Consider the following 19,683-nt stretch of genomic DNA (forward strand, 5'->3'; position numbering starts at 1 on the left):
TCCCGAGTCCACTCGGCGAAGTTGAGAGACCGGTACGTGGCTAGACTCCTCGATCCCGTGGCCCGCTACCCCCAGGATGTCGTCGAGACCGAAACTGAAGCAGCGTGGCCTAGTGGATAGAGAGCCCGGGGCTGGGAGCCAGAGGGACCTGTGTTCTAATCCTGGCCCCGCCGCTCGTCTGCCGTGTGACCTTGAGCAAGTCACTTTAGTTCTCGGGGCCTCAGTTCCCTCATCGGTAAAATGGGGATTGAGACCGTGAACCCCACGTGGGAGAGGGACCGTGTCCAGCCCGATTGGCTTGTATCTACCCCAGCTCTCAGTACAGTGCCTAGCACTCACGTTTGGGGTGCTCGTGGGAGGGGCGCGGGAAAGAGGAGCAAAGCGGAGCAGAGACGAGATGTAGTAGAAAGGACGGGGCAAAGTGATTAACAAATGCCATTACTAATTATTATTATTTCTAATCCCGGCTCTGCCATGTGTCTGTCTGACTTTGGGCAAGTCACTTCACTTCTCTGGGCCTCATTTCCCTCATCTGTAAAATGGGCATTAAGACTGAGCCCCATGTGAAACAGGGACTGTATCCAACCTGATTAACAGTGCTCGCCACAGAGTAAGCGCTTAACAGGTACCATAATTATTATTATTAGCCTTCAGCTGTCTTCTCTCGGGTTCCGCCATCCCCTTTTTCTGGGTGGGTGAGGACCCTTCCCCGTCACCCAGGGAGACGTCGCCCATCAGTGCGTTTTCCCTAATCCTGCTCGTGATCTCTCTGGCCGAGTTTGCCCCATATATGCCAGAGTGGAGCCAGACGCCTGGAGTCACAGGTGACTTTCCCCCTCCTTGCCCGGGCGTCGAGTCAAGCCGGCAGAGAGGCTGGAGATGATCCAGACACAGAGGTAATGTGGCGTTCATCCCATGGTATGATCTGGTAGCCTACACGATTGGGGATTCCAAATCTGGGAAGCGGCGTAGCTTAGCGGAAGGAGCGCGGGCCTGGAAGTCAGAAGACCCGGATTCTGATCCCAGGCTCTGCCAGGTGGCCGCTGTGTGACCTTGGGCAAGTCACCTGGCTTCTCCGGGCCTCGGTTTCCTCGACTGGAAAGGGGCGAGTGAAAACCTGTTCTCTCTCCCGCTTAGGCCGGGAACCCCCTGTGGGAAAGGGATCGCGTCCGACCCGATCAGCTCGCGTCTACCGCAGCGCTTAGAACAGCCCTTGAACCGTGGTCAGCGCTTTATAACTACAGTTATAAGCAGAAACCCTTACGGCGGAATTATCTCTTGTGCTTGCTAGAGGTAGGCCTGAGTACCTCCAATCTTTACGCCAGCGTCTCCAGTATGTCGGCCTTCGGTAAATGCGTATCGGAAAAAGATCTGCCAAACGCTCAAGGTTTTGGCTAGGTCTGCGGGCGATAAGGTTGAGAGAGGGATGAGTTAAGGGTCTTAGAAGGTCTGTTGCAAGCTATGATGCTGGCTGGCAAGGGTGGCTTGGGTGCTGGGTGGACTGCTTATTTTCCACTGTCTTCTTCCCTAAATCGATGGTTTTCTTCTCTTATATTATCAGAGATGAAATTGTATATCTTTCCTCACCGAAAGGGACCATTTTATTTACTTCAAAGGAATTCTAGGTGCAGGGATACAACAGACTGTACTGTAACTAGATAGTGTAAATATTGCAAATCACAATAGATACTTTTTTGCTTTCTTAAAAAAACAAACTTCATCTGCAAGCTAATTTTCTTTTGGCGTATTTGGAAGCATTCGTATGGCTACGTTTTGACCGGTTTCAGCCTGTCCGTTCATAAGACAAAGGACCGAAAGTTCTGTTTAACAAACATTCTGATAGCAGAGTAATAACATCTACTTATCTACTTACAGCCGAACAAAAACAATTACTTCAAAAACATCCTAAGGCTCTAAGGTGAACTTTCAGGATACACGTTTTTCAGGTGTTTTCTTTTGCAAAAATTGATAACATTCCTGACTTGGAATTTTTTTTAAAATTATCCTTAGATGCTCGGTTTTGCCAAAACACGTGTTCAATACGCAGTTTAGTTAGGACGCGATGGGGGAATTAGGGAATGACCTTCTGACGACGCTAACCCGTTCCATCCCAGCACGGTACGTTTTTGAAGAGACCGCTGGTGTCGGAGCTGGTGGGTGCCGTGGTGAGAGTTTTCGTTCAGGTGAAGTGTCACAAGAACGTGCCCTCGTGTTGGAGGGGAACCGGCCGTGGCCTGTCAGATAAACCACGGCTGATCGACTCCCGGATATAATGTTACTCTGATGGCCCATCTTGTACGTAGAACTTCGCACAGTGCCTGAGTTTTGGTATCGGGATTAAGGCGGGGGTGGGTCTGAACCGAGGCTCAGCTTTTAACCAAGGACCTAGTTGCCCGCCGGAGATTGACTTATTCATGTTCAGTTTTTAAATGGTACTCATTAAGCTCTTACTACTACTAATAATAATAATGTTGGTATTTGTTAAGCGCTTACTATGTGCCGAGCACTGTTCTAAGCGCTGGGGTAGATACAGGGTAATCAGGTTGTCTCACGTGAGGCTCACAGTGAATCCCCATTTTACAGATGAGGTAACTGAGGCCCAGAGAAGTTAAGTGACTTGCCCACAGTCACACAGCTGACAAGTGGCAGAGCTGGGATTCGAACCCACGACCTCTGACTCCAAAGCCCAGGCTCTTTCCACTGAGCCACGCTGCTTCCCCACTGCATGCTGGGCTCTGTACTGAGTGCCGGGGTAGATACGAGATAATCAGGTTGGATGCGGTCCGTGTCCCACTCGAGGCTCACAACCTAATTTGGAGGGAGGAGGATTTAATCCCCGCTGTACAGGTGAGGAAACTGAGACCCAGAGAAGTGAAGTGACTTAACCAAGGTCACACAGCAGACACAGGTCGCAGCTAGGATTCAAACCCGGGTCTTCTGACTCCCAGGCCTTGCTCCGTTCCACTACGCCGTGCTGCTTCCGTAACCTGGATTACCCTTGAAAGCTGAAGATCTACTAGATCGTCAAAGGATCTCTTTTAGCCGAATCAGGTCGCTCAGATCTGCTCTTTAGGCAGCCTGACGATCTGGTCACTAACGTGATATCAAATGCAAATCAAACAGGAGGTTCAATCTCCATATGGCTATAAGGCTTGAAGTTATCTCAGCTGCCAAATCTGAATTTTTACGTAGTTTCAACATTGCCACCTCTGGGCCAAGTTTGGCATCAAGCAGCAAGGCAGGATTACCGGCGGCGAGATTGTGGAATATAGTTAACTTGCCGTTCGATCTGGAGTGTGGCTTGGAGATATCGCTGGGGACGAGGCTCGGGGAACCGGATGTCTGCTGTGTGGCCTTGGGCAAGTCACTTCACTTCTCTGTGCCTCAGTTACCTCATCTGCAAAATGGGAATCGGGACAGTGAGACCCCGTGTCCGACCCAATATATGCGCGTCCACCTCAGCGCTTAGTGCGTTGCCTGGTATATAGTAAGCGCTTAACAAATACTGCAGTTATTATTATTGTTATGGGGCACCTGTACCACTGCACTCTTTTTAACAGTCTCCCGGAGGATGGGCCGGCTTCTTGATTCAGTTTTCTGCCTTTGTAAGTTTTTTTTTCCTATGGCACTTGTTGAGCATTTACTGAGCGCCAGGCACTGTACCAAGGGCTGGGGGTGTTGGAAAGATCATCAGGGTGGACACAGTCTCTGGCTCACGGTCTTAATCCCCATTTTACAGATGAGGTAACTGAAGCCCGGAGAAGTTGTTTGTCCAGGTTGACACAGCAGGCGAGTGGCCAAGCGGGGATTAGAACCCAGGGCCTCTGGCTCCCAGGCCCGTGCTCTTTCCGCTAGGCCTCGCGGCTCCCCCCCTACTTCCTTGTCTCATCGCGTGGCTGGTCAGTTTGGTGCCTATCGGTTAATCAATCGCTCGTATTTATGGAGCGCTCACTGTGTGCAGTGCACTGTACTAAGTGCTTGGGAGAGTTCAGTGTAAATGAGTCGGGGCACACGTTCTCTGCCCACAACGAGCATAGGTAGGACAGGGCCCTAAGAGCAGTGGGATGGCCTAGTGGAGAAACCACAGGCTTGGGAGTCAGAAGGACCTGGGTTCCAATCCTGTTTCTACCACTTGGCTGCTGTATGACCTTCGGCAAGTCATTTCAGTTCTCTGGGCCTCAGTTACCTCATCTGTAAAATGGAGGTTTAAGACTGTGAGCCTCATGTGGGACAGAGATTGTGTTCAACCTGATTGGCTTGTACCAGCCCCAACGTTTAGTTGCCCTGTTAGGTGCTTAACAGATTAACAGATACCAGAACCCCCCCGCAGCAACCCCCCCCCAAAACCAGCGTTAAGGTCAATGTGGCCAATATTCATTTTTGGTTGTGCATACTGCTTCCCCGATGCAGGTTTAGTTTTCTTTAGACTTATCGTCAGCCCATTATGTCTGGCTGGTCATCGAGGCCATTTATAATAGTCAGTCTCCTATCTAGAAGCTCTGCTCCTCGTATCTCTGTCGCGCGGCGTACGAGAGCCACAGCAGAATATCCAAACAACTCTTGTGTGGCGAACCGAGATTGGGAAACTGAAAGCGAGGAGGGCACAGGGACGGTTTTAAGGATGCCCAAAAAGTGTTATCGAAGGCACGTCTCCTCCAGGAGGCCTTCCCCGACTAAGCCCTCATTTCCTCTTCTCCCACTCCCTTCTGTGTCACTCTTGCACTTGGATTCGCACCCTTTCTCCCCTCTTCCCTCAGCCCCCCAACACTGATGTACACATCTGTAATTTATTTATATTAATGCCCGTCTCCACCTCTAGACTGTGAACTTGTCAGGGAATGTGTCTACCCACACCATTGTATTGTCCTCTCCAAAGTGCTTAGTACAGTGCTCTGCACACAGCGCTCAGATATGCTTGACTTGAAGAAGGGAATGGCTCTTTTCAAGCAAAGGCTTCATAAGGAACAGGAGACAAGGAGGCAGAAAAGAAAACTGGGCCAAACACTGCCAGCATTAAACGTGATGAAACAATTAGGGCGACCTTTTTGTTTGCCCGACGTGGCTGAGACCATCGATACCTCATCGGCCTCTTCAGCCACACGTAGGCTCGTCGGTGAAGTTTTCCCTCAGCGATGTCTTCTTCCAATATGGATGCTAACTATATATGCGGCGACCTTACCGGCATCAAAACGGTGCTTGAGCGTTAAGATTTTTCCCCGGGCAGGTCACGTGGGCAAATGGTTGGCGGGAGGAAATCCAAGCGACCGCTGAACTGGGGGACTAAACAAAGAGACAGTGAAAGGGGGGGGGGGGTTATCATAAGCAAAACTGTACAGGATGTAGGAAATGGCAGCGGCAGGTCGGCCTGGTCCGCAGCGATTAGAAATGGGCGACTTTGGGCAAGTCACTTCACTTCTCTGGGCCTCAGCGACCACATCTGTAAAATGGGGATGAAGACTGTGAGCCCCACGCGGGGCAACTTGATGACCTTGTATCTAACCCAGCGCTTAGAACAGTGCTCGGCACATAGCGCTTAACAAATACCACCGTTATTATTATTTAGAGCAGCAGTTTAGAAAAGATTGTAATGCCAAGAGGTTGACCTTAAGCCAGGCTCCAGGTTAACATGTCTAAAACTGAACTCCTCTTACTACCCTAGCCCTCCCCTCCACCTAACTTTTCGCCAGTCGTATTTATTGAACGCTTACTGTGTACAGAGCACTGTACAGAGCGCTTGGGAGAGGACAGTAGAACACTGTAAACAGACACATTCCCTGCCCACAGTGAGGTTTCAAGGCTAGAGGGCCGACACCACCGCCAAACTCTGTGTCTTTGACGCTTGGAGCCTGGGCAGTATCCTTGACTCCCTCCCTCTCCATCACCTCCAATCTCTGTTCTGTCACCAAACCCTACCATCATTCCTCTACCGTATTTTCAGAATCCACCTCTTCGGGACAGGGACTGTGTCTCTTCTGATTAGCGCTTCGTACGGTGAGCGCTCAGCATATAGTAAGTGGTTCAGAAAATGTCCCTTCTAGACTGTGAGCCCGTTGTTGGGTAGGGATTGTCTCCATCTGTTGCCGAATTTACTTTCCAAGCGCTTCTTAGTACAGTGCTCTGCACTCAGTACGCGTTCAGTAAATACGATTGAATGAATGAGTGAATGAAAATTTCCCAATTACCGCTATTATTGCCACCAGTGAAAATCCTAGGACGAAAACGCCTCTCTGAATTTTCAAGAAAGCGGATGAATTTATAAATACGGCCGAAGAACGTAATTGGAAAGGGGAGATCAAAAGCGCGCTCAAGTGTTCCGAAGGAGTTAGCTTGCTACAAGGTGCTTTAAGAAGAAAATCAATCAGTGGTCTTGATTGAGCACTTTCTGGGTGCAGAGCACTGTTCTGAGCGCTTAGGATAGGCACACTGCAATAGAGTCAGTAGGCATGATTCCTACCCACGAGGAACTTGGGGGCTGTTGAACCCAAACTGGACAGATTCTTTACTAAAGTTGAAGGACCACTACCACCATCAGCAGAGTGGGCTTCTACTTTTGCAGATTCCAGCAAAGACTTGATTGTATTACAACCCCTCATTTATTTAATAATGATTGTGGTATCTGTTAAATCATACTCTCCCAAGTGCTTAGTACAGTGTTCTGCACACAGTAAGTGCTCAGATACCACTGTTTGATTATTTAAGCGCCCATCATGTGCCAAGCACTGTACTGAGCCCTGGGGTAGCTACGGTATATGCAGATTGGACACAGTCCCTATCTCAGATGGGGTTCACAGTCTAAGAGGGAGGGAGATTAAGTATTGAGTCCCCATTTTACAGATGAGGACACTGAGGCTCAGAGGAGTTGTGACTTGCCAAGGTCTCACAGTAGTGAAGTGGCGAAGCAGCGTGGCCTACTGGAAAGAGCACGGGGCTGGGAGTCAGAGGACCTGAGTTCTAATCCCAGCTCTGCCGCTTGTCAGCTGGGTGACCTTGGGTAAGTCATTTAACTTGCCTGTGCCTCAGTTACCTCCATCTCAATCTCATCAGCTCTAGCCACTGAGTAATCTCTACCCTCACCCACTCTGAAATCCCCCTATCTGACCACAACCTCCTCACCTGCCTTCTCTCCCGCTCACCTCCTCCCTGCGAATCTGTCCTGTTCCCCCACAGAGACCTCCGTTCTTTTGACCCCAAGCAGTTTTCTCAAGTCATTATGCCCCATTTAGCCTCCATACCCAAACTGCCTTCCCTTGATGACCCCACTGACGCTCTCAACTCCACCTTCTCTACCGAACTCAACTCACTCCCCTGTCCCTTTGTCGATCTCGTACCAACCCGCAGCCCTGGATCACCTGCACAGTCTGCCTCCTTTGCTCTTGTGCATGAGCCGCAGAGAGCTGCTGGTGGAAATCTAAATATCAGGCCGACTTTGTCCAATTGTAGTATATCCTTATGTGCTCTACCTCTGCCATCCTCTCTGCCTGGCAAAACTATTTCGCCATCCTGATTGACAGCCATGCCCATCGCCTTTGCCAGGTGTTCCAGATGTTTAACTCCCTCCTTAAACCCCCCATCCCTTGCCCCTAATGACCTGGTCACCTGCTTTATTGAGAAAATTGAAACTATAAGGTGTGTTCTCCCTAAAATCTCCCCTGCCGCTTCTTCAGCTCTCCCATCTTTCCCAGCACTCAAGAGAAGATCTGCCTTCTCTCAGAATCTACCCCCTTTACCTGTGCATTCCAACCCCTCTCTTCCTACCTTATCAAAACATTTGCCCTCTTCCTCTTCCCTCCCTGACCACCATCTTCAACCATTGGCTCTCCAATCGCTTCTTCCCCGCTGCTTTCAAACATGCCTATCCTAAAAAAAAAAAAACCCTCTCTTGACCCCACGGCGCCCTCCAGTTATTGCCACATCTCCCTCCTACCATTCCTCTCCAGACTCCTGAATGAGTTGTCTGCACCCACTGTCTCGAGTTCCTCTCCTCCACTTCTCTCCCCACCCCCTTCCAATCTGGCTTCCATTCCCTTCACTCCACAGAAACCACCCTCTCAAAGGTCACCAGTGATCTCCTTTTTGACAAATCCAGTGACCCCTGCTCCATCCTAACCCTCCTCGACCTCTCAGCTGCCTTCGACACTGTCAACCATCCCCTTCTTCTGGAAACCTTATCCAACCTCGGCTTCCCTGACACTGTCCTCTCTGCGTTTTCCTCCTCTCTCTCTGGGCGCTCAGTCTCTTTCAAGGGCTCCTCCGCAGTCTCCCATTCCCTAACTGTGGGGCTCCCTCAAGGATCAGTTCTGGGTCCCCTTCTATTTTCCATCTATACCCACTGCCTTTTAGAACTCATTTGCTGGCATAGCTTTGACTACCACCTCTGTGCAGCTGATTCCCAAGTCTCCACCTCCAGCCCTGATCTCTCTCCCGCTCTGCAGTCCTGCATTTCCTCCTGCCTTCAAGACATCTCTACTTGGATGTCCTCTCATCTCCTCAAACTTAACACGTCCAAAACGGAACTCCTCTTTCCACCTAAACCCTGTCCTTTCTCTGACTTTCCCATCATAGTTTACGGCACCACCATCCTTCCTGTCTCACAAGCTCATAACCTTAGAGTTATCCTCGACTCCTCTCTCTCATTCAACCCACATATTCAATCCACCGCTAAATTCTGTTGGCTGAACCTTCGCAACGTGGCTCCAGCTCTTAGAACAGCGCTTGGCACATAGAAAGCGCTTAACAAATACCAACATTATTATTATTAAAATCCACCCTTTCCTCTCCAGCCAAACTGCCTCTAGACTGTAAACTCGTCCTCTAGACTGTAAGCTCGTTGTGGGCAGGGAATGTCTGTTTATTGCTGCAGTGTACTCTCCCAGGTGCTTAGTACAGTGCTCTGCACATAGTAAGTGCTCAATAAATACAATCGAATGAATGTTACCACATGAATCCAAACACTTATCCTATCTCTGCCTTGATTACTGTATCAGCCTCCTCACTGAACTGCCTGCCTCCTGTCCACTCCAGTCCATACTTCACTTTGCTGCCCGGATCATTTTTCTACAAAAATATTGAGGCCTTGTTTCCCCGCTCCTCAAGAACCTCCAGTGGTTGCCCATGCACCTCCGCACCAAACAGAAACTCCTCACCATCGGCTTTAAAGCACTCAGTCATCTTGCCCCCTCCGACCTTCAACTCTCTACTCTCCCACTACAACCCAGACCACACACTTTGTGCCTCTAATGCTAACCTTCTCACTGTACCTCGATCTCGTCTATCTAGCTGCAGACCTCTTGCCCACGCCCTACCTCTGGCCTGGAACACCCTCTCTGCTCATATCCTACAGACGATTACTCTCCCCCACCTTCAAAGCCTTTATTAAAGGCACATCTCCTCCAAGAGGCCTTCCCTGACCAAGCCCTCTTTTCGTTTTCCTTTTCTTCCGCTCTCTTCTGTGTCACTCTGACTTGATCCCTTTATTTAACCCTCCTCCCAGCCCCACAACACTTATGTACATATCTGTCATTTAATTATATTAATGTCTGTCTCCCCCTCTAGACGTTAAGCTTGTTGTAGGTAAGGAATGTCTGTTAATATTGTTGAACTCTCCCAAGTGCTTGGTACAGTGCTCTGCACACAGTAAGGGTCCAATAAATACGATGAGCTGACTACTGGTTGCAGAACAGTGTATTAAGCACTTGGGAGAGTCCAATAGAAATGGACAAGAGCCTGCCCTCAAGAAGTTTATAATCTTTGGAGGAGTGAGGGGGCAGGGAGGAGATAGATATTAAAATAAATTACAGATAGGAGGAGCTAATAGAGTATAAAGAATATATATATATATGTATATGTATATAAGGTTTAGATGAGGAGGTTGTGAGTGCTGAAATTTGAGGAAGCCATGAAAGTGGCAGTTGGGTTGGAGAATCGGGAGATTAGAGGTTACTGGGAAAGGCTTTCTAGAGGCGGTGTGATTCGTAGAAGTGTCTTCAAGATGGGGAGGAAGTTCCACTGAGATTTAGAGATTAGAAATTTGAAGAACCACCAAGATTTTGGGGACATTGATAGCCAAAGTACTTTACCCTTAAAGCAAACTTTTTCTTCTCTTCAGGACTGATCTTTTAATTCAATGTCGTATTCGTTGAGAGCTTACTGTGTGCAGAGCAGTGCACCAAATGCTTGGGAGAACACGACGTAACCCTGACCCTACCTGCAACTTGACAGTCTCATTTGAAGACTGTCTTACAAGTAACTTCAAGATTAGTTTCTACTGTATTCTCCAAAGATTTAAAGGAGTGATTGGGAAGAGAACAGTTGTAATAACTGAAAGTTGTATGATAAAGGGAATATAATGAAGATTTGAAATTTGCTTAGGATTTGTAGACTTTGTGTTTAAGCTGAAATGTTCATTTAAAGCAAACAACTCCTAAATTGCTCTTGATTTTGCTCTTCAGTCAGTTGCTCAGCTGTTAACTAGATTCGCTTATATAGAAACAGTCATTGTTAGAATTTGTTCCAACATGAATCACACGATCTGTCTTATGAGTCTCCTTTGGATGTTTCAAGGAAAGAATGGTCGTGAGAGTATGTCACAGAGTGAGCTAGATTTTCCCAGTATTTCTCCATGGGAGAATCAGCATCATTCTAATCAATTCTACCGTTACTTAGAAGACACCCAGGTTTAGTTATGTTTTGAACTGAGGGGATAAAAGTGCTGGAAGCACGGAAGGCAGGAACTACAGACACTTGAGGGATAATAATATTAATAATGATGATATTTGTTAAACGCTTACTGTGTGCCAGGCACTGTACTAAGCCCTGGGGTGGAGACAAGCAAATCGGGTTGGACATGTTCCCTATCCCACATGGGGCTCGCAGTCCTAATCCCCATTTTACAGATTATTATTATTATTATTATCATGGTATTTGTTAAGCACTTACTACGTGCCAGGCACTATTCTAAAAGCTGGGGTAGATACAAGGTAATCAGGTCGGACACAGTCCCTGCCCCACGTGGGGCTCACAGTCTCAATCCCCATTTTACAGATGAGGGAACTGAGGCCCAGAGAAGTGAGGCGACTTGTCCAAGATCACACAGCAGGCAGGCGGCGGAGCTTCTTTCTCCCAGGCCCGTACTCTATCCACTGCGCCATGTTGCTTCTGAGGGAAACTAGCCAATTTGAGGAGGGAGTGTAACTTTTTAATATACTTTCCCCCACCCAGAAGAGAATCTTCCCCTTGACGCTGTTTAGTGCCATTGTTCTTGTCTGTCCGTCCCCCCCGATTAGACTGTAAGCCCGTCAAACGGCAGGGACCGTCTCTATCTGTTGCCGACTTGTTCATCCCAAGCGCTTAGTACAGTGCTCTGCACATAGTAAGCGCTCAATAAATACTATTGAATGAATGAAAATGGGATTTACCCAAATGCTACCAAGAGTGGCACGGGTTTCTACAGTTGGTGTTCTAACACTGCTCATTGTGCAACAAAACTCAGAGCTGACTGAATATTGCGGGATCAAAGTGACACATCTAGGGTTTGGGACAGGAAATGGACTTTAGTATTTCAGAGTGTATAAGGAAGGACATGTGAGAGACATTATTGATACCATCTGTTTAATTAAGCCAAAGGGCACTATTAGATGCAGTTACTTAGGATCTTTCCAGGTTCATTGCTTTTATTGTCTCTTACCTTCTTGTCTCTTTCCCCAGCAGATTTAGTATTAAAATCTGGACTTGTATCTCTCAGTAAATTCTTGAACACCATCCCTTAGCTAGATGTTTGACAGTATTACCGTGCAGGGCAGGGATTAGGCATTTCTGCCCCCACCCGGAATTACAATTTTGCCGTTACAGTCCACGATGCGCACGTCAAGTGCTACGTGCTCGAATGAATGGAGGCAGCATGGGCTAGTGGAAAGAGCATGGCCCTTGGGAGTCATGAAACTTGGGTTCCGCCACATGTCCACTGCGTGACCTTGGGCAAGTCACTTCTCTGTCCCCCAATTTCCTCATCTGTAAAATGGTGAGCTCCCCGGGGGATAGGGACTGTGTCCAATCTGAGAGAAGCAGCATAGCCTAGTGGCAAAAGCATGGGCTTGGGAGTCAGAAGTCGTGGGTTCTAATCCCGGCTCCGCCTCTTGTCTGCCGTGTGACCTTGGGCAATTCACTTCATTTCTCTGTGCCTCACTTCCCTCATCTGTAAAATGGGGATTGAGACCAGGAGCTCCATGTGGGAAAGGGACTGTGTCCAACCTGATTACCTTGTATCTATCCCAGCGCTTAGAACAGTGCTTGGCAGATAGTAAGTGCTTAACAAATACCATCATTATTATTATTATTTACACCATTGCTTAGCAGAGGCTTAGCATTGGCTTGTAGTAAGCACTTAAATTCTGTTATTGTTTGTATTAACGTATGTAGAGAAGGCAATCTAGACAGATTTCAAAATGGCTGTGAAATATGGAGACCGGAGAGGGCCTTCCTTGACTAAGACCCCCTTTCCTCTTCTCCCACACCCTTTGCATCACCCTGACTTGCTCCCTTTGCTCTCCCCCACTCCCACCCCCCGTTTCAGTCCCATAGCACTTAGGTACATATCTGTCATTTATTTGTATTGATGTCTGTCTCTCCCCATCTAGACTGTAAACTCGTTGTGGTCAGGGAATGTGTCTGATTATTACTGACTCCCAGACCCGTGCTCTATACACTAGGCCACGCTGCTTCTCAGGATTGGTGTGTGAAGGAAAGGGAGTCGATGTGGGATGGGAGTCAGTTGGGAATGTTAAAGAAATTAGTGTTAGCTAGCCTCCTGGGCTCCCTACAGCGGTGTAGATGTTCTGAAAATGTCATGAAACAAATTGTTATAACTTCTTAGCTAAGGCCAGAAGTTGATTGCTCATCAAATTTATTCATATTATGTAACTTTAATTTATAAAATATTTTGCTTCATACATATAAGATTCTACTATTTTATATAGGGTGATCATTTGTTTGCTTTTGCGTCCTTGAGAACTTGTATATTTACAAGCACTCACTGGTGTTGTGAACATCCCTCTATCTGATGTCCGTGAAAAATGTTTTTTTCTACTCAAATATGCAGAGATAATTTTCATGCTTCTAATGATAAATTCTCCACTGGGATTTTAAATCAATTTTTATATTTTTTTGTTTGGTTTTGTTTTTAAAGGCCTACGCTTCTGGATGTGATATTGTGATCCTGGGAAGTGACTTTGAAAGATTACAGATAATCCCTGGAGCTAAGCATGGAAACATCCAAGTGGGATGTGTGGATTGTTCAATGCAACAAGGGAAGGTATGTAATGATGCATTAAAACACGAAGCTCACGTTTTTGGTGTGTGTTTAGTGTTTAATCTCACTGTGTCTCCCGCTGAAGGCATTTTAATTCTGTTCGACACAAAGACTTTTTTTGCATAGTTCCTTGAAATGGTAAGCTCCTTGTTTACAGGGATCATGTGTATCAACTCCATCCGATTGTTCTCTACCAAGCACTTAGTATGGTACTCTGCACATAGTAAGTGCTCAATAAATGCCATTGATGTTGACACAACGAGCACTGAATAAATACCACTGATCCATCAAGGGGGCCAAATAAGTGAATTTCAGGCCTCAGAAGTGCATTAACCTCCTTTCTGTAATATGACCACTAAGTGACCTCTAATAGTTGACCCTTCTCTTTTCTACTATCTTGCACTTGTCCCTTACTAAAATGCTTAAGATTAGGTAAGGCCGGCTGACCCGCAAAAAATGGCTTAGTTTTTTTAATTTATTTTTTGGAAATGGGGCCAAAGCAGAGAGAGCAGGGAGATAGGAAGAGGGAAAGAATCAGTCTTTGTAAATCTCTTTACAGCGAAACACTGTTACAGAAGAGAAGGGCCTTTTCAGTGAGAGACTAGCTCTGCCTCTAAAAAGGGATAGCTTAATATCATCGAAGCATCTCAGCTCTTGTCCTATCCCTCCTTGATTACTATGTCAGCCTCCTTTCTGACCTCCCTGACTCCCGTATCTCCCTGCTTCGGTCCATGCTTCACTCTGCTGTCCCGATCATTTTTCTACAGTATTATTCAGCCCATGTTTCCCCACTCCTCAAGAACCTTCAGGGGTTGCCCATCCACCTCCGCATCAAACAGAAACCCCTTACTGTCGGCATTAAAGCACTCAATCACCTCGCCCCCCCCCCCCACTACCTCACCTCTAATCTAGTCTCCTACTACAACCCAGCCTGCGCACTTTCCTCCTCTAATGCCAACCTGCTCCCTGTACCTCGATCTCATCTATCTTGCCACCGACCTCTTGCTCACACCCCGTCTCTGGTCTGGAACTCCCTCCCTCATCATATCTGACAGACAGTTACTCTCCCCACCTTCAAAGCTTTATTGAAGGCCCATCTCCTCCAAGAGGCCTCCCCTGACTAAGCCCCCCTTTCCTCTTCTCCCACTCCCGCATCGCCTTGACTCGCTCCCTTTATTGATTTCCCGCCCCCCCCCCCCCCCAGTCCCATAGCACTTATGTACATATCTGTCATTTATTTACATTATCGTCTGTCTCCTGCTCTAGACTGTAAGCTCGTTGCAGGCAGGGAATGTGTCTGTTATATTGTTGTACTCTCCCAAGTGCTTAGTACAGTGCTCTGCACACAGTCAGTGCTCAGTAGAATATGATTGACTGACAAGATTGTCTTCTAAAATTATACCTATGCCGGGCTTAGAACAAATAAAAACATCTGCTAGTTTCCTTATCATTCTCAGATTACCATCAGTTAACAGACATTTGTTCTGAGGGAGGGGCAAAGGAAGAGAAGGGAGTGGAATGAAGGGAGAAGAGGAAAATTGATTGGTATTAAGTGGTGATATATGTTAAGCGCTTACTATGTGCACTATACTAAGCACTGGGGTGAATACTAGCAAATTGGGTTGGACACAGTCCCTGTCCCACGTGGGTCTCATGGTTTTAATCTCCCCCCCCCCCGCCCCCACTTTACAGATGAGGTAACCGAGGCAGAGAGAGAAATGAAGTGACTTGCCCAGGGTCACACAGCAGACAAGTTGGCGGAGTGGGGATTAGAGCCCTGTTCCTTCTGTCTCCCAGGCCCAGGGCCTAATGGCTCTATCCACTAGGCCATGCTGCTTCTTTGTAAAATCAATTAATAGTATTTGAGGGCTCACTCTACTAGGTACTTGAGGAAAGTACAAAGATCTTACAGGCAGTCAATGATATTTACTGAGCACTGACTTTTAAAAAAAAAAAAAAAAGGTGTTAAGGGTTTACTATGTTCCAGGCTCTATACTAAGCGCTGGGGTAAGTACATGCATAATCAGGTTGGACACAGTCCACGTTTCCCATGTTCCAGTCTTAATCCCCATTTTACAGATGAGGTAACTGAGTCACAGAGAAGTGAATAATGATGATGGTATTTGTTAAGTGCTTACTATGTGCCAAGCACTCTTTCTAATCACTGAGGTGGATACAGGGTAATCAGGTTGTCCCACTTGGGGGTCCCAGTCTTAATCCCCATTTGACAGACGAGGGAACTGAGGCACAGTGAAATGACTTGCCCTAAATCACACAGCAGACAAATGGCGGAGCCTGGATTAGAACCCACAACCTCCGACTCCCAAGCCCGGGATCTTTCCACTAAGCCACGCTGCTTCTCATAATAATAATTATGGTATTTGTTAAGCGCTTACCAAGAGCCAAGTGCTATTCTAAGTGCTGGGGTAGATACAGGTTTATCGGGTTGGATATAGTCCGTGTCCCACATGGGGCTCACACCCTTAATCCCCATTTTACAGATGAGGTAAATGAGGCCCAGAGAAGTTAAGTGACTGCCCAAGGCCATGCAGTAGACAAGTGGTGGAGCTGGGATTAGAACCCAGCTCTTCTAATTCCAGTCCCGTGCTCTTTCCTTTCCACTGATGATAACAATAATAATAATAAAATTAATGATGACATTTAAGTGCTTACTATGTTCAAAGCACTGTTCTATGCGCTGGGGAGGATACAAGGGGATCATGTTGTCCTTTGTGGGGCTCACAGTCTTAATCCCCATTTTACAGATGAGGTGACTGAGGCACAGAGAAGTTAAGTGACTTGCCCAAAGTCACAGCAGAGCCGGAATTAGAACCCATGACCTCTGACTCCCAAGCCCGTGCTCTTTCCACTGAGCCACGCTGCTTCTCCAATAGGCCACGCCACTTCTCTGCCTGTGCAAAGCACTGTTCTAAGCACTTGGAAGAGAGCGGTACAGTAGGGTTGGCAGACGTGATCCCTGTCCACAAAGACTTTATGGTCTAGAGGGGGAGGCAAGCACTAAAATAAGTTACATATGGGGGAGGATGAATAGGGTGGGGAAAATGAGGACTTACGCCGGGAAGGCCTCTTAGAGGACATATGATTTTAATAGCATTCTGACGGTGGGGGAAGTGATTGGAAATGATTGGGGAGGTGTTCCAGGCCAGAGGAAGGACGTGGGCCAGGGGTTGGTGGCGGGATAGATGAGATTGAGTAGGTTGGCATTTGAGGGGCAAAGGGATGGGGCTGAATTGTAGAAGGAGCTCAGTGAGGCGGGATGAGGATTAAGTGCTTTAAAGCTGATGGTGAGGAGTTTCTGTTTACAGATAAGAATGGGCAACTCTTGGAGGGGCTTTTTTGTTTTTGTATTTTATGGGTGCCAGGCACTGTACTAAGTGCTTGGGCAGATACAAGGTAATCAGGTCAGACCCATTCCCTGTCCCACTTGGGGCTCACAGTCTTTATCCCCATTTTACAGATGAGGGAACTTTTCTGGGCCACAGTTAAGTGATTTGCCCAAACCACTTGTCTACCGCGTGACTTGGGGCAAGTCACTTAGCTTCTGAGCCTCAGTTACCTCATCTGTAAAATGGAGGTTAATACTGTGAGCGCTGTATGGGACAGAGACGGTGTCCATCCCAATTAGTTTGTAGTTTGTAAGCACCTCAGTGCTTAGTACAGTGCCTGCCACATTGTAAGTACTATGTGTACGTAATACATAGTAAGTGCTTAATAAATACCATTTAAAAAAAAAGGTCTCACAGCAGCCAAGTGCCGAAGCTGGGATTAGAACCCAGGTCCTTCTGACTCCCAAGCCTGTGCTGTAGCCACTAGGCCATGCTGCTTCTCTGCTGTTGAGGGGTGGGGAAACATGGACTGAACTTTTAAGAAAAACGGTCCAGGCAGCAGAATGAAAGTATGGCCTTGAGAGGGCAGAGATGGGAGGTAGGGAGGTCAGTGAGGAGGGTGATGTAGTAGGGAAGGTGGGATATAAGTGTGGATTAGCATGGCGGCAGTTTGGAGAGGAAGGGGTGGATTCTAGAAATCTCAACTCAACTTTCATAATACAACTCACATATTCAGTCTGTCACCATAGCCTGCTCCACATTGCTAAAATTCACCCTTTCCTCTCCGTTCAAACTGCTACTTCGCCGATCCAAACACTTCTCAACCTACCTGTAGTTTATTTATATTAGTGTCCGTCTCCCCCTCTAGACTGTAAGCTCACTGTGGGCAGGTTACTCGTCTACCGACTGAAGCGGCATGGTGTAGTCGCTAGAGCACGGGCCTGGGAGTTGGTAGGTCATGAGTTGTAATCTCGGCTCCGCCACTTGTCTGCCGTGTGACCTTGGGCATGTCACTTCACTTCCCTGGGTCTCAGTTCCTTATCAGTAAAATGGGAATTGAGACTGTGAGCCCCATATGGGACAGGGACCGTGTCCATCCTGAATTGCTTATATTCACTCCGGCGCTTAGAACGGTGCCTGGCACAAAGTAAGCACTTAAATACCATGATTATTATTTTTATTATTATTACTCTTCAAAGTGCTTAGTACAGTGCCCTGCACAGAATAAGCATTCAATAAACACCATTCATTCATTCCGTCGTATTTATTGCGTGCTTACTGTGCGTAGAGCACTGTACTAAGCTCTTGGGAGAGGACACTATCACAATAAACAGACACATTCTCTGCCTACAACGACCATTGATTGAGTGATAGTAGAACTGACAGGATTTGGTGACAGACTGAATATGTGGGTTGAATGATGAGAGATGAGTCTAGCGGAGAAGACAGGTGCTAAAATAAATTACATAGAGGAGAAAGTAGTAGAGTATAAAGATACGCACAGAAGGGCTGGGGGTGTGTGGGATGATTAATAATAACTGTGGTATTTAAGGGCTTACTATGTGCCAAGCGCTGTACCAAGCACTAGGGTAGATACAAGATGCCAGTGCTTGAGTGGCAGATGGAGGGGAATACGATCCCGGAAGGCCTCTTGGAGGAGGTGTGGTTTCAAAAGGACCTTGAGGATGGGAGGTGCAGTTGCCTGCCAGATGTGGACTCGACTGGAGACGGGAGAAACTGGAAGCATGGATGTGTGCAAGGTGGCTAGTGAACTGGCTTCTTCCTGCCTGAGCTGGATGGTCATTTTCATGGCAGGGTAAAGTGATTCCATGACCAAGTTTAAGAAACCTAACCTCACAGAGAAAGTCCAGAGAAACAGCGTAGACCTGGGGTTCTAGTCGAGAGAAAGTCCAGAGAAGCACCCTAGTGAAAAGAGCATAGACCTGGGGTTCGGAGAAACTGGGTTCTAATCTCGGCTCTGCCACTTGCCTGCTGGGTGACCTTGGGCAAGTCACTTCACTCCTCTGGGCCCCGGTTTCCTCATCTGTAAAATGGGGATTCAAAACCCATCCTCCCTCTATTTAGACTGCTAGCCCCGCATGGGACAGGGACTGTGTCGGGTCTGCATATAACACATCTATCCTAGTGCTTAGATTAAGTCTTTGGCACATAGTACGTGTTTAACAAATACCACAGTTACATTATGATTATGAGGTTCTGAAGTAGGGCACCCAGTATAATCTTTAATCGGTTGGCAACATTGGTTAACATATCCTGGCTCCGTTGTGACATCAGCCGGAAGTGGGATGAATTGTAGAGGTGGAGCAACTTGTCTTAGACTAATGGGACTGTTTTTTCTTTTTTGTTCTTTAAGGTGGTAAATTCTAGGGGTTGTGATCTGCTCAGAGCTGTCCTGTTAGGGTCACTCCCTCAATCAGGGGTGTTGATTTGAGCACTTACTGCCTGCCGAGCACTGTATCAAGCACTTGGGAGAAGCAGCGTGGCACAGGGGATGGAGCACGGGTCTGAGAGTCGGAAGATCACGGGTTCTAATCCCAGCTCTGTCACTTCTCTGCTGTGTGATCGTGGGCAAGTCTCTTCACTTCTCTGAGCCTCAGTTCCCTCATTTTAAAAATGGGGATTGAGACTGTGAGCCCCACGTGGGACAGGGACCGTGTCCAACCTGATTACCTCGTAACTACTCCAGCGCTTAGTACAGCGCCTGGCACATAGTAAGTGCTTACCAAATACCATAATTATTATTATAATTATTGGGAGAATGCAGTAGAGTCGGTAATCTCTAGAGTTGGTAGAGAAGCAGCGTGGCTTACTGGAAAGAGCCCGGGCTTGGGAGTCAGAGGTCATGGGTTTGAAACCTGGCTCTGCCACTTGTCAGCTGTGTGACTGTGGGCAAGTCACTTCACTTCTCTGTGCCTCAGTTACCTCATCTGTGAAATGGGGATTAACAACTGTGAGCCTCATGTGGACAACCCGATTATCCTGTATCTTCCCCAGCGCTTAGAACGGTGCTCT

General features: G+C 47.4%; 1 protein-coding gene across 2 annotated transcripts in view; it reads left to right on the forward strand.

Moving 5' to 3' along the window:
* Positions 1–19,683, forward strand: part of DMXL1 (Dmx like 1) — a 153,342-nt gene that overhangs the window by 11,083 nt on the left and 122,576 nt on the right. For both annotated transcript variants that reach the window (XM_029056093.2, XM_029056092.2), the window contains exon 2: positions 13,181–13,306. In XM_029056093.2, the coding sequence (XP_028911926.1) occupies positions 13,181–13,306 (126 nt within the window). The remainder of the gene's footprint in view (positions 1–13,180; positions 13,307–19,683) is intronic.

Source organism: Ornithorhynchus anatinus, chromosome X5 (genome assembly GCF_004115215.2).
Source record: "Ornithorhynchus anatinus isolate Pmale09 chromosome X5, mOrnAna1.pri.v4, whole genome shotgun sequence".
Classification (NCBI taxonomy): Eukaryota; Metazoa; Chordata; class Mammalia; order Monotremata; family Ornithorhynchidae; genus Ornithorhynchus; species Ornithorhynchus anatinus.